The sequence below is a fragment of the Pantherophis guttatus genome, chromosome 1, assembly GCF_059756535.1.
Source record: "Pantherophis guttatus breed Tessera chromosome 1, ASM5975653v1, whole genome shotgun sequence".
In the NCBI taxonomy this organism is placed as follows: domain Eukaryota; kingdom Metazoa; phylum Chordata; class Lepidosauria; order Squamata; family Colubridae; genus Pantherophis; species Pantherophis guttatus.
In genome coordinates this window covers 203,827,654-203,852,884 of record NC_142063.1, presented here as the reverse complement: position 1 = coordinate 203,852,884, position 25,231 = coordinate 203,827,654, and the positions used below count along the sequence as shown (strand labels likewise).

General features: G+C 37.3%; 1 protein-coding gene across 3 annotated transcripts; it reads left to right on the top strand.

Moving 5' to 3' along the window:
- Positions 1 to 155: 155 nt before the first annotated feature.
- VPS36 (vacuolar protein sorting 36 homolog) lies at positions 156 to 23,772 on the top strand. Of its 3 annotated transcripts, none has more exons than XM_034432228.3 (14): positions 156 to 332; positions 2,687 to 2,755; positions 6,659 to 6,729; positions 7,274 to 7,388; positions 8,167 to 8,256; positions 9,806 to 9,892; positions 11,815 to 11,847; positions 12,336 to 12,413; positions 13,142 to 13,276; positions 16,012 to 16,077; positions 17,223 to 17,287; positions 19,394 to 19,478; positions 22,028 to 22,104; positions 22,203 to 23,772. In XM_034432228.3, exons 1-14 carry the CDS (start codon positions 174 to 176, stop codon positions 22,294 to 22,296), a joined length of 1,224 nt encoding a protein of 407 aa, XP_034288119.2. In that variant the 5' UTR covers positions 156 to 173; the 3' UTR covers positions 22,297 to 23,772. The 3 variants fall into 3 exon arrangements, with proteins under 3 accessions (XP_034288119.2, XP_034288123.1, XP_034288120.1); XM_034432232.3 differs by having other exon boundaries at positions 190 to 560; XM_034432229.3 differs by having other exon boundaries at positions 199 to 565.
- The last annotated feature ends 1,459 nt before the right edge of the window (positions 23,773 to 25,231 follow it).

The following is a 25,231-nucleotide window of genomic DNA, read 5'->3' as shown; positions in this document are numbered from 1 at the left end:
AAATGGCATATAGGGTTTCCTGTCAGAGCAGAGGGCTGGACTAGAAGACCTCCAAGGCCCCTTCCAACTCTTGTTATTCCGTTCTGTTAAGTGACGCCTATAAGGTCTGCCTCCGGTGATGGCATCTGACGTCATTCTCGTCACCACGAGAACTCACCCAAAGGGGAGGCGCCATGGGCGGGGCGAGCCGTCTGTATTGCCGGGAAAGGGAAGCGTTCGTGCGCGGCGGAGGTTCCATGGATCGCTTCGCCTGGGCTACTGGCCTCTTGGAGATCCACGAGAACCTCGTCACGCAGCAGCGCGGGGTCCGCCTGTACGATGGGGAGGAAAAGGTCAGGGCGGCTAGTGGAAGCTGCGCCAGGAGGGAGGGAAGCCGGCGGGGAGGGCGGAGGGGCCCCGGCCTCTCCTAAAGGCAGCTCGCAAAGTGGGAAATGGGGATTGAGGAGCCCACCAGGTCGTTCTTCGACCCGAGAAAGCCGCGGGTGCGCTACTGAGAGACGGGGAGCCGCCTAAACAGGAATCCACTTCCATCCCGGATTTCAGGCCCCAGCGAATCATGCGTATGGTAGATCCGGTTCCTCGAATGTCCTTTTCCTTTTGTTTAATTAGCTTTGCCTTCTTTATTCGTTACTCAAAAGTGGCAATTGTATTGAAATCGAGTTCTCCATGCCCTTTTGCACTAATGTCAGTAGTCCCATGTTTATATATTTATGCAATCTCTAAGGAAAGCTGTATAGTGCCTAATCTGTTAGGCATTTTGTGCATCTTCTTTGCCCTGCTGTGTTGCCTCTCGGATCATATGTGAAGTTGTTTCTTCAGTATTACAGTCCATCTCTTGGGCATAAACATCTAAAACGGTGTACAAATGCAGTCAAAACATAATAAAATTACAGTGTTAAAATATGGGAATGTAAACGTCCCCAAATTCATTCTTACAGGGCAATTGCTGTTTCCTATTTGAACTGAACTGATTACTTTATTTGGCCAGGTGTAATTAGACATACAAGGAGTTTGTCTCTGGTGCAGAACTCAGAGTGTACATACAAAACAATAGAATCATAATCATAATACCAATAAGACGGGGTAGTAAAGAAGATGAAAGATAAATAATATTGCAGCCATACTACATACTACAACACCAAGAATTAGGGGTTCATCAGAGTGAAAACACAAAAGAAGAAACTGTCCCTGTGTCTAATTGTTTGGGCATGCAATGCCCTATAGTGCCTCCCAAGGGGAGGATTTGAAAGAGTTTATGTCCAGGTTATGAAGGGTCTGTAGATACCTTCTCAGCCTTCTTTCTGATCTACCCAGCATACAGGTCGTCTCTGGAAGGCAGGCTGGTTGCAATTGTTCTTTCTTCAGCCTAGTTAAAATTCCTGTCTGTAATCTTGTGAAGTCTGTAATTGTAATTTCTCATGTGTTTTCCATAGATCCCTTCACCGTTTACCAGCAAAAAAGGAAAAAAATCCAAACCCTTAAAGATAAAATGCTTGGTTGAGAAACTTTCAATATTCAGCTTACCACCAATTTTTCATGGGTAGAATTAATAGTTTTGAAACAAGAGACATATAACTATGTTCTTGGATAATACATGATATTAAAACATTCTCTATTTAAAAGAAACATTTTCTCCTTCACTTTGTCTTCTATGAACCCAACTACTATATTTTGCAAACGATGGTCTGTGAACATAAAATTGTGGTTTATTAATAAATCATAATCAAACAACATTGCTTCTCACAATATGTGAATCAATCCAGTAGCGGTATCTTCAAATCTGTTGCTTAATTTTTTTCCTTAATGTCAATGGTGACCATGTCTTTAAAGGAAGTAAAAATTTTATTGTTTGTAGCAAGTATTGCTCAGAGTTTTAGACTTCTTTTCTGTACATGTCTATGGTGCCTTGGTGATGGGCATCCTTAGAAGAGATTCATATATTCTCAGATTAAGCTTTCACTTTAGCAATGCTTGGCTTAGTTCATGGAGTTTCATTGGAATACAGGTGTCATGGACTTTCATTCTAGCCACTTACATTTTTCAAGTCTTTTTCAAGTTTCTGGAAGGAAGGAAAGTTGAAGAGTGAGTTTGAATGATCCTACTGGGCCATTCAATTAAAAACTCTACAATTGGGATCATATATGATACATTAATAAGGCAGAGCGATTGGGTTCATGGTAACAAAAATAAAATAAAATAAAGGAATCATAAAACAGGCTAGTGTGAACTATTATATTTTTGACTAAGGGAGTCCCTTAGATAGGTAGATAGAGCTAGTTAGGAAAATACCTTGAGGAAAACATGTTCATTAAAATGACTTAGATTTGGTGACAAGAAAATATTTCTTTTGCATAAGTCTGCTACAAAACACAAAGTCTCAGCCATCATTTGTTGTTAGTTCTTTACATCTTGAATTCTTGCATGACATTTTCTTTTGACTTTTTTTTTTAATTCGTCACCTTGCATTTTATTGTTTTTCCTATGGAAATGGATGCACATCATTAAATTAGAAGGAATGTAATTTCTTCTCCCTTTCTGCAGTCTAATTTTGAAAATTTTATTAACCAAACACAACATGTTCATAAAATATTTTCCTAACACAATATGTATGATTCTACAAAAAATAGTATATTGAAGGAAGCAAAGGTTTTGAATATCTTAAAATCTTCTCATTTTTTTTCTCTAGTTGAAGTTTGAAACTGGAGTATTACTCCTTAGTACACACAGATTGATCTGGAGAGATCAGAAAAATCATGTAAGTAGTTTTATTCTGGCATATGTAATTTTCCTGTAATATATGATAAAGTCTGATAATTGTATGGCCAAAATAAGTCTCTCTGTTCAACTTCATATTTTTCAGTTTGTTATTTTTAGAAGTTTTATGGCAAGCAAAGAAAGCTCAGAAATTAATGAGTGTTATTTATTTGGACCATTCAACAAGTTCTCAAAATAGCTGTGGGTTATCCTACATGCAAGCTCTTCTCTGAGGGATTGGGACCAGAAAACCAAAAACATTTTTAGCAAAGAAAAACCAGCCTACAGCCAGCCATTCCCCAAAAGATCAATACTATTGGTTTACATCAGATTCTATTGGGAGACTCTGCTTCAATTGCTTGGTAGGTACAGAAGCCATTGGGAGGAGAGTTAGGTCCCTCCTAGCTCAAGTACTAAAGGATAACAAAAGCCTCCAAAAGTCATATCTGCTTATCCCCAAGAAGATTTTATAGATCCGTGATGGCGAATCTATGGCACGTGTGCCAGAGATGGCATGCACACCCCTCTCTGTGGGCATACGCGCCATTGCCAGCTGCTCTTCTGGTTTCCGGCCAGCTGTTCTTGCAGGCGTTGGAGTGCTGGAAAATGGCCCGAAAATGGCCAAAAATCAGGCTGTTTTCCAGGCCATTTCTGGGCTTTTTCTGGGCGTTTTCAGGCTGTTTTGGGGTCATTTTTTGGGCAAGAAGCAGCCCGGAAAACAGCCTAAGAAACAGGCATGTGCCTGCCGGTCAACTGGTCTTTGGGTTTCTGGTGCTGCAGCGCGTGCAAAGACCAGCTAGCCGGCAAGCATACACATGCCAGAAACTCAAAAGACCAGCCAGCATGCTCACTGGCCATCTGGTCTTCGGGTTTCCGGCGCTCCGGCTCGCGTACATACATGCGCATGCACGCACGTTCCAGTTTGGGCACTCAATGCCAAAAAGGTTCGCAATCACTGGTATAGATCAATATTGCTAAAGATTGTTAGCTCAGTAATTCCATGCAAAATTTGAAAATGCAAAATTTGGAGAAGCCATATTATTGTATAACTTCTGTGACATAAGTCATTTATTTCTGTGAATTGCTTTCTGTTTATGGAATGAAGGGGAGTAATTCCTTTCTTACAGTTCCTGTGTATTCTCACCGTTGGCTAGGGAGGGTCCCTCAACCCACTACAGTAGATGATCAAATGGAGGGATTTCAGGAGGAAAAATGGTAAAATAATAAAGAGTTGGTGTGTGATTGAACTAGTATTGGGAGACCATCCTCAGCTCCAGAAGCGCCATCCTCAAACAGAATGTTTTTGAACCAGTTCATCTCTCTTACCACAAAGAGTTGCTGCTGTGAGAAAACATGGGAAGAGGGAGCCCTCTATATACCACCTTGAGCTCTTTGCACTTGTATTCAAAGTGCCTAAGGTGCTTCCGGGTTGAAAAGATTAGCCGGTGACATGATTGTTGCCTGGGAACCCCTGACTGGGGGCTCCTTTCATGTCTCCATTAATGTGCCCACCGAAGTGGTACCTATCTACTTGTGATTAATCGATTTCGAACTGCTAAGTGGGCAGGAGCTGGTACGAATGATGGGAGCTCATCCCACCATGCAGCAGCAATCAGGTCTCGAACGTGAGTTTACTAATCAGCCCAGCATCCTAACCTCATGAGCCACCATGCTCCCTACCTTGAGCTCTTGAATGAAAGGGAGGACATTTATCTAACAAATAATTTTTAAAGTGTGCTGAGTGAATAGACTCTGCATGAGTAACTTTGGATTCCATTTCCTATGTTTACTGGGAAGCAAATCCTTTCAAACCTTCTTCCGAGTACCTGCATGCAGTTGTAAACTGAATTTGAATACAAAAATAAGTATATGCCTAACCATTTTAGTTATTTGACCTGCTTAGCCTTATTATGGAGAATTCAATGAACATTTCAAAACTATATTAATAATGTATATAATACTGTAAACTTTGTAACTTAATATTCTAAGAACTTTCAGTCTAAGCTGTTGAAATAGCTGTGTCCAAAAAGTCCTGTGATCAATTAGTAAGAGTTATTTATTAAAAGCAACCTGTTGCTTTTTATTATTAAAGTTATCAAATAATAGCACTACCTTCCAAAGAAATCTGGTAAAGGAATCTCAGTTTATTTTTTGAATGTCCAAAAGAGAACAATCCACAAAGAAGTTTTCCCATTATTAGAAAGTTGTTAATACCAACCTGGTTTAAGGAAGCTGTTATCTTTTAGGATTATAGCTCCTTATCTCTATCGAACAGAGAATTCTTACAAAACAAATTGGTGTGATACATCATTGTGATATATGACTGGATGGTTTCAGGATTTGTTCATAATCTTGATTATTCTCTCCTATGCTCTACTCCAGTCAGCATGTGCTCCTCTATTATTTAAGCTTCTATCCTCCTTTCCATGTTATTCGATAGTGATTACATTTATAAATAGCAATAGTACTTAGATTTATATACCACTTCATAGTGCTTTACAACCCTCTCTAAGCGGTTTACAGAATCAGCATATTGCCCCCAACAATCTGGGTCCTCATTTTACCGACCTTGGAAGGACAGAAGGCTGAGTCAACCTTGAGCCTGGTGAGATTCGATCTGCCAAACTGCTGGCAGTCAGTGATCAGCAGAAGTAGCCTGCAGTACTGCACTCTAACCACTGTGCCACTGTGGCTTATAAATGTATTGCTGCTTATTGTCTTCTTCAACAAATAGATAAATGGAAATCAGAAATCCATTTTTTTTCTTCTATGTATGCTATTGAAGTATTGAAAAGTTTAATCGCCATAAAAACTGTGAAATTGGTGATCTTGTTATATCCCAGATGTTTGCCATATAATTTGCACTTCCATCTTATTCAGGACTACTCAGTTGTAAGCCCAATGAATTCACTGGGTCTTACTCTGCATTGCAGCAGGTGAAAGCAACAATAAGTTCATATTTTCTTGTAATTTAGTTATTGAAGGGCCTTCCAAACTTCAGTTAACAGATTACATATTTACTATATTTATATCTTCACTGTGCTTTTAAGATCACCCTTTAATATGTGAAGAACATTTCATGATCTCTGTAAGTACAGGTAGTCCTCGACTTATGACCACAATTGAGCACAAAATTTCTGTTGCTAAGTGAAACATTTAAGTGAATTTTGTCCCATTTTACATCCTTTTTTGCCACTGTTGTTAAGTGAATCACTGCAGTTGTTATTAAATTAGCCAAACGGTTGTTAAGTGAATCTGGCGTCCCTATTGACTTTGCTTGTCAAAAGGTCGCAAAATGGGATCATGTGACTGTGGGACACTTCAACCATCATAAATACGAGTCAGTGTCTGAATTTCGATCACATGACCATGGGAGTGCTGCAACGACCGTAAGTGTGAAAAACAGCCATAAGTCCCTTTTCTCAGTGCCGTTGTAACTGACCGTTCAAAGTCAAGGGCTACCTGTAAAATATTTATGTCAGTATTGATACTGAGTAGCTATCACCTGTGTCACAAGGCATCAGATAAAAAGAGGAGAAATCTGCTAGAGTATGTTTTTCCCAGTGTGTTGCTTTCTAGATCTGCTGAGGTCCACATACCCCTATTTCTCAGGCAACATAGAAGAAAATAGGAAGACAGAGCTTGCAGATGTTCTTTGGGTTGACAAATGGGTTCTATCTTATAAGCTTTTTTTAAAAGTGCCAAGCAAAAAAATAATAAGATTTTACTGGATATTAGTTCTATGCTATTGATTAATATTTTTGCATAACGATACCATGTAATTTAATGTTTATTTGATGACAGACCCTGTTGTGGGAACAATATTAGCTATTTACAGTTTATTAGAATAAATACTGTGTTCCACCAAATATGTCTTCGCCGTAACCCTTGTGTCTTATTGCAGGAATGCTGTATGGCTGTTCCCCTTTCCCAAATTATCTTCATTGAAGAGCAAGCAGCGGGGATAGGAAAAAGGTAAAATATCATCACAAAAATCTTCAAAGGGCATTAAAGATTTATTGGCCATTGCTGTATTTTCTTTTGCTATTCAGTCATTTTTTCCCAGAACAGGGATATTGTAGGGAAAAGTGGAAAGGATATGCCACCTTGACCTTTGAACTCAAGACAGGATGTAAATTAAATATTTTCCCCCTATCAACTTTATAATTTTCTTGCAGGAATTTTACACTCTATGCCATCTGATAATTGGAAATTTTGATTGGCAGGTCTTGGCTTTCAAAAGTTTATTTGTGCCTTATTTTGACCAAGAATGATGTATCTGTCCCAAATGTTCCAGTAAATATATTCAAAGTGTAGAATTTTTAACTGATGATTAAAAACACAAAATGATTTAAAGGTTATGGAAACTTTCTGTTCCCCCACTTACTTTTTGACCTGTTTTAAATGAAAGGTAATCTGAATGAAAAATTTTAAAAATTGCTTTTTGGTTTTAGGAATTTATTCTTTAATAACAAAAAATACATTTTCTCCTTTTCTCCTTTTTTTTTTATATCTTTAGTGCCAAAATAGTAGTACATCTTCATCCAGTAGGTTCCAATAAGGATCCTGGTCCATTCCAGACTAGTAAATACTCATATATCAAGCTTTCTTTCAAAGAACATGGTCAGATTGAGGTAGGTATGCTTTCTAAATGACTGTTGTATAAAAATAACAGGAATAATTTTTAGTGTGGTTAAAAGAGAGATAAGGGAATTTATTATACAGAATACCAAGATGATGATGATTATGGTTTGTTGCACAGTAAGCCAGATGTTCAGACTGGATTTAACATTTTTATCCACCTATCAAGTTTTTTCCAAGGTGCTGGGTTTGGCAGATGTTGATGTTTGATGGTGTTTAGAGTATTGTCACAGGATGTAAGCTATTCTGAGTAAAGCTGAGTTTTGCAATTGAATAATGGTGAATTCTTATAATACATTATTATACATTTTTCTGTGTTTTGGGTCAAAATGGACTGAAGTACTTTTGGATTCTTTCAGCGATGAGTGATACTGGGTTTCACCGAAAATAAGACCCTGTCTTATGTTTTTTTCAACCCCAAAATAAGCGCTTGGCCTTATTTTCAAGGAGGTCTTACTATTTTGGGGTGCATGGAGCAAGACGGGGCTCCTCTTGCCATCTTACCTGATTTCCAGCTCTGTCTCCCTAACCCTAACCAGATGAAATGGTGGGGACCGGCTGCACATGCGTTTAAATATTTTAGGGGATGGCTTATTATCAAGGAGGTCTTATTTTCGGGAAAACACGGTACATTACATTTCACATTATTACCTAGTTTAGGTTTTAAGGAAGCAACTTTTATTTATTTGCAGCATATCCAAAATACTGAAATGTTAGTTTCAATGCATTTTTGTAATTGCTCACTTTTGGAAATTATTGCCACATACCTAGTTCTTCAGGAGGCTTACGGAAGAAATGTCTCAGCGCAGATGGGAGAACATGCCAGCTTCTCAAACCATAGATGTTGACAGGGCTTCACAGGTATGTATGCAGTTGGATATCTCATTTCTAAGTAAGATTGATATTTAACACATGATAGAGAAAACATCAAAGAGGAAGAGGCTGCCTGGGAGCCTAGGATGTGATGTGTTGTAAAGCAAGTATATTGGATTAATACAGTAATAGTTGCAAGGGAACCTCTTTCAAAATAATATAAAAGATATAATTGGGTCTTTATTTCATAAAGAGGTACACATTGCATGGTTGATACCTTTTGTTATTAGGTAAAAGGAAAAATATAATAAATTTAAAATGCCAATATAGTTGGTATCCTGAGAAAGATTTTAGGAAATCAATGATATCCTGTCTTTATTTGGATAGTGAATAATGATTACAGTGAAACTTGGTTTAGCAGACTTTGAATGCAACAGACAAATGTCCATTGTGTTTCTGTCATTTTACAAATTTGCATAATGGAATCACTCTGATAATCATTATAATTTAACAAACTATCATGAATGATGGATATCCATTTTCCCCAAGTCTTCCATTAAATCAAGATTTCACATGTACCTGCATGAGCCTTAATCTCATCAATTCCTCTCTCTTTCTCTAGCACAGCCACAAGGGAACAGGGAAATATTGCTTCCCTTTTTAACTACCTGGAATTTAGCTTTATCTCGGAACACAACAATTTGTGTTTTTTCTTAACAGTGATTTTCCGAACTTTAAAATATAATTTATACAGTTTATATCAATAATATACAATTGCAATTAACCCCTTTTGACATTAATTGAAAACTAAAAGAAAGACATCTAATCTGCATTGGATAATGAATGGGGGGGTGACAAGTCCCTGCTCTGTGCACATTCACTCTGTTCATATATTGCTCAAAGACCCAGTATGATCTAATGCAGGGGTGTCAAACTCATGTCACAGTGGCGTCACATGACGTATCATTTCTTCCCCCCCCCCCCTTTGCTAAACCGGGCATGGGCATGGCCAGTGTGTGACGCATCCGGCCCATGGGCCGGGAGTTTGACAGCCCTGGTCTAGTGGTTAAGGCATCAAGCTAGAAAGCAAGGGACCATGAGCTCAAGTGCCACCTTAGCCATCAAAGCAAGCTACATGACTTTGGGCCAATCCTTCTCTCTCAGCCCAACTCACCTCAGAATGTGAAAAGAAACCATGTTTTGCTCTATGGCAAAAATAATTGTATTGCTTTAATTATTTATTTATTTATTTATAAATAACAAATCATGTAGCAACCTTGGTTTATTTTCTCTAATACTACTGATGTAAGCATTTTCTTTTCCTATGTGTGGTTATCTTTTTGCACCCTACCTAGTACACAGATATAAGACAAAGAAGGCAGAAAGAAGGCAAAACAAACTAGGAAACTGTCAATATTATGTACTTACCTGTCAGCAAAATAACGTATGTGTTTTCTTGTCTTCTTCAAACATGGTTTTAGTTGGACACAAAAGACGGTCACTGTGTAATACTGCTTCTAAATGCAGCTATCAATGTTTGTTGCATCTTTCCTTGCATTGCTTTTCCATCATAATTTGTTTATCATATGTTATTCAGAGTGGAAGAATAAGAGCTGCAGGAATTGTTGGCATTGAGAGGAAATTAGAAGAAAGAAGAAAAGAAATGGATAAAAATATTTCTGAGGCAAGTAATTTTCTTCAGAACTAGTATGACTGTACTCATTTCTAGTTTAGATTTTAAGGCACCAAATTGCATTTATGTTTTGGAACAGGGGACCTTTTCCAATACCAAATGTTTTGTCAAGGTTAGGAAAACCAAGGGCTATCACTATTTGGGGCAGGCAAAAAGAACGGAAATAAACCTGAGGATTTCCTATTGTGAAAAGCTTTTTCTGTTTTTTAATTTGTATTTTTTGTAACTTTATTCTCTTTTTTCTTCTGTACTTTTGGTTATCTTATTTTTGGATGTTCAATTTGGGGAGAATAAATCTTTTGCGGAGAGTGGTTGTCACTGGAAATTGTTACTTTATTGGATATATTTCTAGTCATGATTCAGGATTATGTATATGTTTTGTTCAGCGTGGATTATGTTCTTTATTCAGTTAAAGTGCAGATGTTCCCTTTAGGTGTAGGCCAAACTATGGCTGAAGACATAAACAAAAACCACAACTAGTCTCTTGCTCACACTTGCTCATTCAAGAGGGGGAGCTGTTTATTGTTGCTTTTGTTAAACCATAGTCTCTTCTTTTGTCTGAATTGAGGATCCTGGTTCAGCACATACCCTGCTCATTTCTAATATAAGCCAACTTTTAATAATAGGTTTTGACACTGACTTTTATATTAAACTACATGTTTCTGATTCAGGTGATAAAATGAAAGCAAATACAATTGAAATTCATTTCATGGCCATACAGAGATGAAGGCAGACCAAAGGCTTTCTGAAGCTGGTAGATGCCGAGTTGAATTAAGTTAAGCATCCTGAAGCTCTAGTCATGTGTGTCTCTCTCTCTGACTAATTTTCTACAAATCTTTACAAGAAACAGTCATCTCCTCACTACTGTTCAGCTTGTGAACTAACAGCACAAAGGAGGCTCTTTTAGCAGATTTACAAAAATATACCAATATTACATTTTTCGTATAACTCTGCTGTCTCTTTCTTCCTCTGTTTATTGGAGGATACAAGGAATGGATGTCAGCTGAGGGAAAGCATTGTGAAGTAATGCTAATTTCAGATCATTCAATTTTAAAACTAATGCCCTGAATTTTAGAATAGACTTCTGCATCTGCTAGTTATTGTTAATTTTTTTAAAGTGATTCCATTAGTTGTCTCAGGAAGTTCCTTTCAGGTGTGTATACATTTTTCTTTCTACTAAAGCCTGAATCATTTGGTAGAAGGATTATTTAAAACACACTGTCTGTTGATCTAGATTTTTTTTTTTTTTATTAATGTTGGGTAAGAAATTTGTTTATGCTGTTGAGAGCAAGGCTAAATATGCCATTTTAATTAGAATGGTGAGTTTTGCAAATATATATATGTAAAAAAAAACTACATAGCACCATGCCCTATTAAATTCTTCCAGGTTTTCCTACTGTTAATTTATTTTCATCTTGTAAAATTATGATATGTATAATTACAGGTCAGATGAGAATATTCCGGTTTAGAGTAACTACCTGTGTTTCCCCGAAAATAAGACCCTGTCTTATATTTTTTTGAACCCTGAAATAAGCGCTTGGCCTTATTGCCATGCGCTCAAAAGCCCAATTGCGCTTATTATCAGGCGATGTCTTATTTTGGGGAAAACGGGGTATTTACTTTCAAACTGTGTTGAAAATGAGTTGCTAGAAGATAGGAGGCTTTTTAAAGCTAAGTCTCTAATATGCTTTTCTAGTCAGAATAAATCCATTTAGATTACAAAGCAGAAGTATGTATATAATTATTTATGTATTAAAATTACTGATACTTGAACTCCAAAAATGGCAACCAATTGTTTTTTAGTTTTTTTTAATTTGGGAGGAAAGTTAATGGTGAAGTTACAGGTGTGACACAATTGCATTTTATTGCAATATGAAGAAATTATGTATTACTAAATCAGTTTATTATTTCAGGCTTTTGAAGACCTCAGCAAGCTGATGGAAAAGGTAATACCTCCACTTTATTAGTAAACATGCTGATTAATTGGGGACTGGAGAAACTAATTTTATTCAACAGATTCAAATAGGGGAGGAAGGTTCTGGGACTCGGCTATATAGAAGTATAACTTGTATCATTCTATATATATAAATACATGCACACACTACAAATAAACTGGATTAGTTGAATCGTCATAGCTTAATGATTACTTGTGAAGTTATTATCATATAAACTAATTAAATAAAGTGAAACATTATTGACAGTATGTCTAGATGGTAGATATTTGTCTATACAGTGAGCAATTGACTCCAATAATACCTAACTGGATTGTGAAAGAAGGGAAATGCTAGCCAAACCTAATCCAAGAACTCTCTTTCCTAGCTTTGACCGGCTGAACAGTTCAGCAACTCAAGCTTGTTCCATGAAAACTGATCTCAAAATAAAGGAGCAAGATTGTGCCCCATCATGATTTTGTGGTTTATTTTGTGTCTTATAGGCAAAGGAAATGGTGGAATTGTCCAAATCAATTGCTAGCAAGATCAGAGAAAAGCAGGGTGACATCACTGAAGATGAGGTCAGCTAATATTCTGCTAAATTATGATTCCTTCATCATTCTAAGTTGTAAAACAGCTCCTTTTTCAATAAACTAGGTCAATGTGATTTTGTTCAGTCAATATTGGTAAACAAATATTAACAAGGTAAACAAGATTAGTGTTATGTAAATATAGCCAATTTAGTGGAGTGCCATATGGTCCACAATATGGTTGCATGATATTACAAGTGGGGACTTACCAACATTCCATTTTTATACTTTATCTTACCCTTGAGTTCAAATCTCTTTTCCGCCATCTCAACCTTAATAAACACAAAACTGAGACTCCCATATCATTAAGGGAAGCTTCTCATGGAAAATCTACCAATCCACTGTGTGGATTAGCAAGCTTCCTCAAATCTATTTATCAGAAAGTAAGCGACAAAAGAATGATGGGATCCTGCTACATTTTTTTCAAATATGCCAGGTGTACATCATAACCATGTCAGGCTGAGGAACATTTCTTTAACTTACTTCCCTCCTTCCTTCCTTCCTTCCTTCCTTCCTTCCTTCCTTCCTTCCTTCCTTCCTTCCTTCCTTCCTTCCTTCCTTCCATTGTTCTTCCGTATGGGGATATCATTCTTTTGTTTTGAATTTTCCCTCTTTTTTGTGTGTGTATTAGGATCTTCCAAGTTCACGTAGTCTATTTTAATTAATTACTGTTTGATAAAGAATCTGATATTCTCAATTTTAATTTGTCATTTTTTTAGACAATAAGATTTAAATCCTATTTGTTGAGCATGGGCATTGCCAATCCAGTTACCCGGGAAACCTATGGATCTGGCACTCATTACCATATGCAACTGGCAAAACAATTAGCTGGAATTTTACAGGCACCTTTAGAGGTAAAGTACTTAACTGTCTTCTATTTTTTTTAATGTGCAGCCTTATATACCAGCACATTGTGACTTTAGCCAAACTTAAAAGGTCAAGGAAGTCAAATCTACTTAGCACGTGGATCAGATAACAGGAAATCCTGAGGTTGTAGTCTAGATACAGAATTTGAAAAAGGAAATCTTGGAAAATCACTACTGAACTGTTGTCAAAAAAAGTTAACATATTTGATTCCAAGAGAGTCTTTATTTTATACATCATCCATATATCATCCTGAATCTACAGATCTCAGCTCCTCTACTATAATTCTGTTTTCCTTTCTCATAATAGGGAAAAAAATTAATAGCTTACCTAATAAGGTAAGGATACTGCCTTATGAAATCAGAACTGTTTATAAATGAATCCATTAAAATATACATAGTCCTCATTTAGCCACCACAATTGAGATTAACAACTTGGTCACTAAGTGATATGGTCATTAAGTGGAACACCACTTGACTGTGACGGTGCTTCCAATTTTCCTTTTTCTCTCCTGCGTCCTTTGGGATGCTCATCCCAATGCTGGAATAATCAACAACAAAAAAAAGCTCTCCTTTTTCCCCACTCCTGCGTCCTTTGGGATGCTCATCCCAATGCTGGAATAATCAACAAGAAGAGAATTAATGTTTTATTTACATTCATTTGAGGGAAAGGGATTACAAGATAGGAAGCAACCACACAATGGAAAAGGAATATGGCTAGGACCAGCTGTTTGCCTGATGGCGCTCCTGGCTCCCAACCCTGAGCCATTTAGGAGGCAAAAAGAAACCAAGGTGTGAAAATAATTAAAATCCTTTCAGTTTCAAGCAACATCTGCAAGCCAGCTAATTATGATCACAGAGCTGAGCTTTTTAACTTGGGGTGAGCACTTTTGGGGGAAGCGCTGTAGATAAAAGCTCTGCACTGAAAAACAGCTCCAAAAAAGATTTCTTATTTAGGAATTTTCTCCATTCTATGAGGGTGTGGGAGTGGGGAGAAAAAAACAGGGTCAGGCCCAGGACAGCAAGGTGACTTACTGTAAAGACAAGCAAATCACTGAGCATGACATTTTAAAGATTGCAAATGCAGACATGGAACACAAAGTTACTTCATCATCACCATCTTAACTTCAATCACTGCTGAAGGCATTCACAAAGCAAGGTCTACCTTACAGAGAAAAAAAAATCCAAGTAAAATCACTCATACAATAGCACAAGGGTGTCAAACTCGATTTCATTGAAGGCTGCATCAGGGTTGTATTTGACCCTCAGGGGCTGGGATGGGCATGGCCAGCTCAACGTTACTCGTGTTGGGGGCGCCTATGATGTCCCAAGTGCTCTGCCAGCGAAAACAGGCTCCCGAGCTCCGTTTTTGGCTGTCACAGCCTCCTGCAACCCTCTGCCAGCAAAAATGGGAGCTTGGATCTAGCCCCCGGGCCTTGAGTTTGACACCCTGCAATAGCACAAAGAGTAGAATAAAAGACATGTAAAACCAGGCAGGTAAAAGCTAAAACTCAGTAAAAAAATAAACAGTTTGATAGTTTGGATGTTGCTTAAAGAGAAGACCAAACGTATCCAAGAGGGATTTCTTCCAACTTGAACATCATACAGAATATTGAATTGAATTGCACTGAACTGAACTGAACTGAACTTTATTTGGCCAACTGTGATGCAACACACAAGGAATTTGTCTCCGGTATAGAAACACTCAGAGACATTTTGAAAGATGATTACAAGACACCAATGTGGTTATCCACATCCAGGCATGCTAAGAGGAGAGATATTTGAATGAATGGCAAATAAAGTAATACAAGTTCTGCGAAAATTCAAAAGCATTTCAGAATAAATATATATCATATTTCTATATATATATATATATATATATATATATATATATATATATATATATATATATATATATATATATAACTAAAACTCTCGATTCCTATAATCTTTAACTGGGTGAAATGATGGATCATAGGGCAGAATGTTTTGAGCCAAAGTTACCTCAAATGAGTTAACTTGCAGATGTGTCCAAAGTCCAGAATCTATGATTCCCATAAAATTGAAATTTTGCAAATTTTATGAACATTTTATGACATAAAAATTACCATAAAACATTTTATGGCATAATTCAAAATGTCATAAAACATTTCCTGTGCTAATGTTTGACTGTGCTATACTATTCAACATGGGCTATTTTCAAGGCAGATACCTGTGAATGTATCCCAGCTTTTCCAGTGAAGAAAGTACATTAGAAGCTCTCACAATTTTGGAAGCATTGAGAAATCTGATAAGGAAATACCTCTGAAAGGATGACCCAGGGAGTCACGGGTTGTCTAGTATTTTGTTAAAAGCTAAGTCTTAGAAAAAGGATTCTTATCACTATCAGTCTTTCATATCTCTACTGGTGATAGAAGGAGACTGTTGATTTGAGGTATATTTTTGGCAACGTTAAGTACCACTGGCAAAAAATGACTGGAAGGACTTGACACATTTATGCCTCTGTTGAATGTTCTGGTACCGCTGTCCTCTGTACCACTGTCCTGCACCTGTTGGTTTTGGCACCAGAAATGTTGCTACTGTGAAGCTACATCTGTTCGGGTTATAACTTCAGCACCATTTTTAATTTTCCAGTCCCCTCTCTGGAAATATTGATATTGTCAGATTGCCAGATTTGCTTTGGGATAGCAGAATTTGTGTTTTAAGAGCTGTTCTTAAATCAATAGGAACGGGGAGGAATAATGTCCCTCACAGAAGTTTATTGTCTGGTGAATCGTGCTCGTGGCCTAGAGGTAAGGAATGCATTGTCTTCTGCAGTTTAACAAAACTAATTGAGGTTCACTAAATATGCCTGGAGTAATTGCTGATGGCAAATACTGGAACTTAACCATTAGTTTTGCTATTGGTCAAAAGCATAAAGATTGTCCTAGCACGATAAGTCATCTGGCAATGCATTAGAAATCAATAGAATGTAAACAAGTGCGTAGATTGCCATTTTTAAGGATACAACTCTCTTCAAATTTACCTGAAATGAAATTCCATTGAACTCACTAGGATTATTATTAGGAAACAGGTAAACATATATATCATTATACTGTTAAAGTACAAAGAGGATCCTATGGTTAAAAAAAGTTCAGTTTTGTAAAATGAAAGCCAGAAAAAGGTGGGTCTGCCAATTGTTAATGTGTGTGTGTGTGTGTGTGTACATTATACACACATAAACTGCTGCTTTGAGAGCCTGGGACTGTTGATAGAGTAAAATAGCTAAAGGATGTGCACAAACTTGGTTAGGAGATGTAAACATCTCACAGAAATTTAGTTGAAACTAGAATATCTGCAAGGCTTTCTGCTACAAATCAGCTAATGGGAAACCCAAGGGACGTTCCATTGCCAGCATCTTGCTGTGGAATTGCCAGATGCGCAGGAGGAGAGATGGATTCCAGCTATTGTGCATTTTGAGGCTAGCACATTTGAAAGAAAGAAGTAGATGGTGGCAAATTCTGCCCGCCATTGTTCTTTCCAGAGGCTCAGTGACATGGTGTCAAGGGAGGACAGGCTTCCTCAATTTGGTGCTGGCCAACTGCATCAGTTTTTGATGCCTATTATCACAGCTAGCTGATAGTAAAGACTGGAGACTGTAGGTTATGTAATCCAACATATCATGTTAAAGAATGACAGTGAAGCATTCAAAAAAGACAAATATGCATGTCTTCAGCAAGTATGCACCGTCTGAATGTATGCTATTCCCCATTCTTTAAGTGTCACACTCACTTTTTTAAAGAAAGAATTGCATTTATAATATATGTCAACATTACTCAGTTGTAATCATTGTCTCTTAATTGCTCTTTAAATCTCATAAAGGAATGCAAAAGCCTTGTGGGGATATCCTAAATATATAATTATTATAAGATTAAGTTTATGTATGTTTTCTCATTAGTTGCTTTCCCCTGAAGATCTAGTAAATGCTTGTAAGATGTTGGAATCGCTAAAGTTACCTCTAAGGTAAGAAGTCTTCAAATTCTAATGGGGTGCAGGGGCAGTCTTTCAAAGGGTGGGATGGGGCTCAGTCCTTTCCCTTCCTTGTATTTAGCAATAGCACTTAGACTTTTACACCACTTCACAGTGCTTTACAGCCCTCTTTAAGCAGTTTGCAGAGTCAGCATATTGCCCCCCAACAATCTGGGTCCTTACCTTGGATAGATGTAAGGCTGAGTCAACCTTGAGCTGGTCAGGATTGAGCTGCTGGCAGTGGGCAGAATTAACCTGCAATACTGCATTCTAACCACTGCATCACCACAGCTCTGTTTACTTGTTTGTTAGATTTACATCCTGCCCTTGGTTCAGGATCTCCAGATGTGCACATAGAACCTATTTGATGTGTTTTTCAGATCCTTATAAAACCAATGTGGAGAAAAACGAGATTCAGAATTAGGGAGCGGCAAAAAGCAAAGCCCAAATCTAAGTGTGGAGTTTTCTCATCATATGAAAATGCCCATATTATAGTCCGATATCGTTCTCATAAAGCTGGCCATGCTGCTTTCTCATGTATTTATGGAGTGTAGAAATCATACTGGACTAAACTTTTCAGTTCTTCATCCGCCCTGTAATGTCTTTCATAGTACTCTGACATATGCAATTAAGTTATGCCAAGTTGTTATCACTATATGTAGAAAAAGCTTTGCTAACAGAAATTTATTTGTCGAGCTATTAAAAGCACAGGAATTAAGATTATTTTAAAAAGTTGACAACTATGTTCCAGACTAACAGAATGAAAACACTACAAAAAGATTTGATTTGATTCCTTTGCCAAACACACAGCTATTTATCTTACCAAATAGAAATTTTACACACACACACACACACATATAAAACCTTCCAAATGGAAATTTTACATATATAAAACCTTCCAAATAGAACTGTAGTCCTCCAGTTTAAGAGTTTAATATTTAATAGACTAATAATTATATGCAAGATCTGTTTAAAACGACTAGTTTTATAGGTTTTATTTTTTTTAAAAATAGAGAATTTGGCAATTAACAATGTAAATGCATGAGGAAAGAGTTATGTGACATTTGGATTGACACAAATGCTTGCACATAAGGAGCTTGTAAATCAAGTAGAGTGTGCAAGTCATGGAGATGCTACGGATGCACAGTATGGAAAAGACATTGGAAAGGTGGATAAATAAAGAACAACATTACAGGAACAGGAAAGAGGAAGTGTGGAATTGCAAAGAAGGACCTAGTAGATGAGGAGGGGCTCTGGGAAAAACCTTCAGTGTTCTTAGATCAAAGCAGGCTGCATACAATGAGGAAGGAGGAGGAGTTTGGGGAAAGCTAATTAAAATGGCTAAAGAAAGCAAGACAAAATAACCCATAGTAGGAAAACAGGAACTTGAGGAAACCATGGGTGATGGAGATATGAGAAAAAGCAGAGCAAAGAAAAAAAGCTAGTAGGGGCACTGCCCATTTGCAAGAAAGGAGCTCAGCAGGCATCAGTATATGGGCAGCAACTAACTTTAAGATGTGCTCATAAAGATCACTCACAAACCTGAGCACTGCCTTTATGCAACGTGATCATTTTTTTTAGTGTATTAATGTGGAATCAGCTTACACTTCTATTTAAACCAAGAAAACAAGTTAATTCAGTCTCCAGGTTGAACCTATTGTGTAACTGAAGCCACAGAACTGCTAGGACCTGCCTCTAAATCCTCATATGGAAGTATTCTATTTTATTGTGTCCTTCTAAGCGCAAAGGGGAAGTAGGGGATACCAAGGCAGAGTATTAGAGCTGTGGTGGCATAGTGGTTATAGAATGCAATATTGTAGGCTAACTCTGCTTACTGCCAGCAGTTCAATCCTGACGGGGTTCAAGGTTGATTCAGCCTTCCATCCTTCTGAGGTTGGTAAAATGAGGACCAAGATTGTTGGCAACTATACACTGACTGTAAACTGCTTGGAGAGGGCTGTAAAGCACTGTGAAGCGTTATATAAGTCTAAGGGCTACTGCTAGTGCTATTAGCATTTGGACATCATATTGGTTGTAATCCAACTCTTTGGTGACAGATTAGAGTTCAGATTTGTGTTTTTCTTTCTTTTTGGGATTTAGGTTACGTATATTCGACAGTGGTGTTATGGTGATTGAACTCCTATCACATAATGAAGAAGAAATGGTGGCGTCTGCTTTAGAGACAGTATGTATTTTAAGGGAAGAGTCATATTGTTATTGCTTAGCCTGGCATCTAGATGGGCTTCTTCCTTGTGCTTATTATCTTTTGTTAAGCACACATCCGTAGAGATCCACACATTTAAACCTGCCAGGAGAAAAGACATCTATCTGGTTTGGGCTCAGTATATTTAGCTTTAATGTTGACAGATTCCTTTCTATCTGCATATATTATTTCCTATCTTTATTGAAACAGGTTTCTTATACTGCAAATACAGGCAGTGTTTTAACCCTAGATCATTTATCATGGAAATACTTGTTTGGAAAACTTCTAAATTCATTCTAAACCCCGTTTTAAAACATTAGATGTTTTTGGGTTTGCCCTACTTTTTAAAATAATAAATGAATTTGTTAAATTAAATTGCAAAGCAGGAAAGGCCTGGAAATTGACCCAATGTTTAGGGGCACAGGCCTGACTTCAAAAGGTTTCCTGTTTCTGGAATAAGCTTTATGTGAAAAAAGGGTCGTTTCACATGTATTGAAGATAAGCTAGATATTTATCAAATTTGTTACCCTTTTGTTACCCTTTCTTCTGCCAACAACTTGATTGCATATGGGTCCATAGGATCTCTCTGATAAACAGTACTGCTTTGTGCCACAAATTGTATTTCTTTTGGGTGCTCACGTTGCATTGCATCACATACATGTAGTCTTCGACTTATGACCACAATTGAACCCAACGTTTCTGTTGCTAAGTGAGACATTTGTTAAATGAGTTTGGTCGCATTTTATGACTTTTCTTGCCATAGTTGTTAAGTGAATCACCACAGTTCTTAACTTAGTAACATAGTTGTTGAGTGAATCTGGCTTCCCCATTGACTTTTTGCCTGTCAGGTCACAATTGGTGATCACATGACCCCAGGAGATTGCAACCGTCATAAATATGAGTCAATTGCCAAGCATCTGAATTTTGACCACGTGACCATGTGGATGCTGCAATGGTCGCAAGTGTGAAAAATGGTTACAAGTCACTTTTTTCAGTGCCATTGTAACTTCAAACAGTCACTAAATGAACTGTTGTAAAATCAAGGACTATCTGTACAGAAAAGAGGCAAAGCTTGCATCAGAACATTGCAATTCCGATCTTTTCAATCTGAGCCCTTTCCCTCCCCATAGATACTTCTGATATGGGATTATCACATTGACTCACCACATTCTTGGGGAAGAGGACAAGAGAGAATTGTTTTCTCAGAACTCTCAGGATTTGTCAAGGCCAGACAAGGATTGTGTTTCTCATGTAAATCCCACAGACAACTTACATATGGGGAAAGCCCAACATATAAGCTTTAAAAATGTTCCACGTTTCCTTAATCCACAACATGCTCTTCCTCTTAGTTTTATCACTCTAGTTCAATAGAACAGGCCAGTTTGCAGGTCATGTTGTTATTCAGAGTCGAATCCACCTGGAAGAAGATGGGTGGCTGATAATGTTTTAGCTTGATTAAACATGTTTAGCATGACATGTGGCAAGCAATATTCTGACTTTGCCCAGAGCAAGCTAGGTAACACAATGAATAATAAACTTATTAACCTGTTATTAAAACTTATCAGATTATGATGTTTCCATGGCGGGGGGGGGGGGGGGGGTTGGTTTGTAGATGGAACTAGAGTCCTGTGTTTGCATATCATACTAAATTTTGCTAAGCAAGCCATTGATGATTTGTGAGCCTTAATCATTCAGAGGTGGAATCCATATGTCTCCTGGTGGGAATGTTTACAAAGCCAGCTTAGCATAGCACTTAGTCTTATATACCGCTTCATAGTGCTTTATAGCCCTCTCTAAATGGTTTAGAGTCAGCCTATTGCCCCCAACAATCTGGGTCCTCATTTTACCCATCTCAGAAGGATGGAAAGCTGAGTCAACCTTCAGCCTGGTGAGGTTTGATCTGCCAAACTGCTGGCAGCTGGTGATCAGCAGAAGTAGCCTGCAGTACTGCGTTCTAACCACTGCGCCACCATGGCTCATGTATTTCAGTATTCAGCTTCAGTATTATTCATTATTGCAATTACATACTCAAGTGCAAGAGTCATTCTTGTCTTTGTAAACATGTGCTAGTATCACTGTGGCCAACAGAAGCATGCAGTCTTCAGAAGGACCACTCGATTATGGGAGTTCTCATTGCTTCACACTCTCATTTTATCAACTGCTTCTAGGGCTTGGGTTAGGGGAAACTAGCTTTTGGATTGATTGACTGATTCCCCACCAGTCATCTAAGGCTTAAGGGTACAGTCATAACATGATAGTGTCTTATATCTCTAAAAGCAGGGGTGGTTATTCCTAGTAGACAGTTACAGAACTGCCAGGTTAATTTTGGGGAACTCTTGATATAAAGTTTGCATGAAAAAATGTGTGGAAGTTTAGCAGTTGTTCAGAATGGTAAAGCTGTTGAATCAAGGATAGTAGAAAAATAGATAGTCACTATACAACAGACATATGAAAAAACCCGATAAGCTGGTAGCAAAGCATTGTGACGTACAGAATATTTATTCAGCTCTGAACCTTTTCCTCCCTCTTAGGTTTCTGAGAAGGGATCTCTTACCGCTGAAGAGTTTGCAAAGCTTGTAGGAATGTCCGTGCTTTTAGCCAAAGAAAGGTAAAACCCCTCCACATATTCTGATTTTAATGACAGAAGAAATTATAATTGATGAATTAATTGATTATAATTCAAAAATATTTTACTCTTTTTTGCAGGTTGCTGTTAGCTGAAAAGATGGGTCAGCTTTGCAGAGACGATTCTGTAGAAGGCTTGCGATTCTATCCAAATTTATTTCTCACCCAAAGCTGATTATTCATTTTCTTTATTTTTCTCTTATTTAAATATGTTTGCTAGATGCAGTCTGAAGAAAAGAATGTCAAGAGATATATACATTTATATCATGGTTTTGCTAAATTGTAATGATGTACCACTAATTCACTAGGCAGGGAAGAATTGATTAGCTATGTGTAGAAAGAAAATAACACTCCTAAAAGCTTATAGATATCATGAAACTGCAGCTATTTCAGGTCTTGAGAGCAAATTGGCCATGAATGTCATTTATTGACATTTAATGACTTTTTTTTTCAAGAAGGAAGGAAGAAAGTGAACTGATTTAAAAAAAAACATGGAGGGGAGATTAACTGTGGGCTATTTGCAAGGCTAGACAAATCAACAAGCAGTCTATTTGTTAAATGCAGTCTCCCTATTCCATCTTTTGCCATGGATTTGCATCGGCAACTTGAAACCAATAAAATATTAACAGGAGGAAAATAATATTTCTAGAGCAGTTTAATGCAAAATAATGTTAAAAATGTAATTATTTTAGAAATGTCCATATTTTAGGAACAAAACTTCCTTATCTACATTTGCTTGTAATTATTTTCAAAGAAAGAATGGATCAAAAAACTTTTTTATGTATGGCTTCATGCTGAATGTTAACACAAGGAGCCTGTGAACTCAAATTTCCTTCCTTCCATTCTTTGATTGTTGATTCTACAAAGTTTCTATTTTTGTCTTTTCTTTGGCATAGCTGTGAAAGACATTTGCCATGGGTCCTTCTAAGCCAGACAGTGTTTTATGTTTCATCTTTATATTAAAAAATAAAGATGAAAGATTTAATCATTCTTTATCTTGGAAAAGTTTGCTGATACTGTATCAGTTTTTATATGAAACAAGGAGAGAACTTTGGTTTCACAAGTTATCTGTTATTTTTTTACTAAGATTATATCCTATTAAATACCAACAATCTCATTGCCCTGTTATTCTGTTTCCCCACCAGATGCACAGTTCAGACTTGGATAGCCAATAGAGTTTTAGCATCAAGAGTGTCTAAAACATACATTAATACCAAAATAAGGTATTAAAGTTGTCAGTGTGGCTATTCATATTCATAGAAATCATTTGAATATTTATTCTGATAATAAAATTCAATTTAATTTTAAATGTGTAAACTAAAATACAAATACAAGGATTGTACTTTGTTACATTACATTTCTAACTCTATATTTGTATTTTCAGTTGAATTCACTGAAATTTTAAAACCTAGAGAATAACAGTCATTTTGCCAGTGCAATCTTTTAAAAAGTTGCTGTCATCTCCCATTTTGATTATTTGATGAAACTATATTTTTGTTGTGCAATATAACAGCTGATTTTATACTTCTAATTTTTTGCTACTTTCAGATATTAATGTGAGGCATTCCTGCTAAGAAGGAACACACAGTATTTTTCTGTGACTATAGTTGGCAGCAGTTTCTGTCGATTTCAATAAATCTGTTTAAAGCAACCAGTGTTTATATTATAAGTGGTGTGCTTGTCAGGGAGTCTTCTGAATAAAATTTAGGGCTCATTTGGAGATTGGTTGTCCATAACTGAGAAAAGTACATTAAGTTTGTTAATTGTTCACGTCTTAATTTGCAAACAGAATCAGTGCCTTTGTTCTTGACATTTTTCTTTTCAAGAGAATATGTAAAGAAGTAGACCACCCTCCCTCCCTTTCCTCGTGTGATTACTTTGAGGGAAGGGTGCTGATTATATATCCTGTTGTTGAGACAGCATTTTTTGTGCTATTTTCTTGGTACACTCTGTTAAATCGGTTAAGAAATAGTGCTTGAACATTGTTCTGATCATTAGAAAATTGGAAATGTCCCTTTTTAAATTTCTCAATAAAAGTGCAATGAAAAGTCAACCCACTTTCCACTATAAAAGAAAATATAACAGGGAGGAAAAACTGCCAGAACCATCAGTAAACAGCCCAACCAAACAATCTCTGAGGCCGCCTCCACCCACACAGACAGGCAAGACACCAAAATATAAACTGCAAGAAAACAAGCAAGCTGAGAGAACACCAAGGACCCTCTCAGGAAGAAGATGGCATAGGTGACCTTCCTTACTGCTGGGAATCTCATCACATTTTATGGCTGCTACTTCAACGCTGCCATGGAGTGGAATTAGCCAAGCTCTTCTCAGACAGTGCAAGTTCCTCATCTCTGTCTGGGCAGCAAGGGACATGAAAACTCCATTGCAACACTCTTGACATATGGCTAATCAAGCAGAATTCATAGAATAGAAAAACAGAGTTGGAAGGGACCTTGGAGGTCTTCTAGTCCACTCCCCTGCATAGGCAGGAAACCCTACACCATTTCAGACAAATGGTTATCCAACTTCATCTTAAAAACTTCCAGTGTTGGAGCATTCACAACTTCTGGAGGCAAGTTGTTCCACTGACTTAATTGTTCTGTCAGGAAATGTCTCCTTAGTTCTATGTAGCTTCTCTCCTTGATTAGTTTCCATCCATTGCTTTTTGTCCTGCCCTCAGGGGCTTTGGAGAATAGCTTGACTCCCTCTTCTTTGTGGCAACCCCTGAGATATTGGAATTATCATCTCCCCTAGTCCTTCTTTTCATTAAACTAGACATACCCAGTTCCTGCAACCATTTTTCATATGTTAATAGTCTTCAGTCCCCTAATATATTTATCCTTCATATATTTATCATATATATAATATTTATCTTTGTTTAACTGAACCCACAAAGTTCAGTTCATGAAACAGCTATGGGGAGAATACAAGAACAAACACACACACACACACACCCGGCAGTCATTTTGCTGATGTGTCTGTATTCGTTTTCCTTGTACAAATGCCATTTGGTGGACTGGTGCAGAAATGTATTAAAATGATAGCAAATCTTAATACAAGGAGGGCCCTGGTGACAGACTCTTGAGGTTACAGATCTATAAACTATT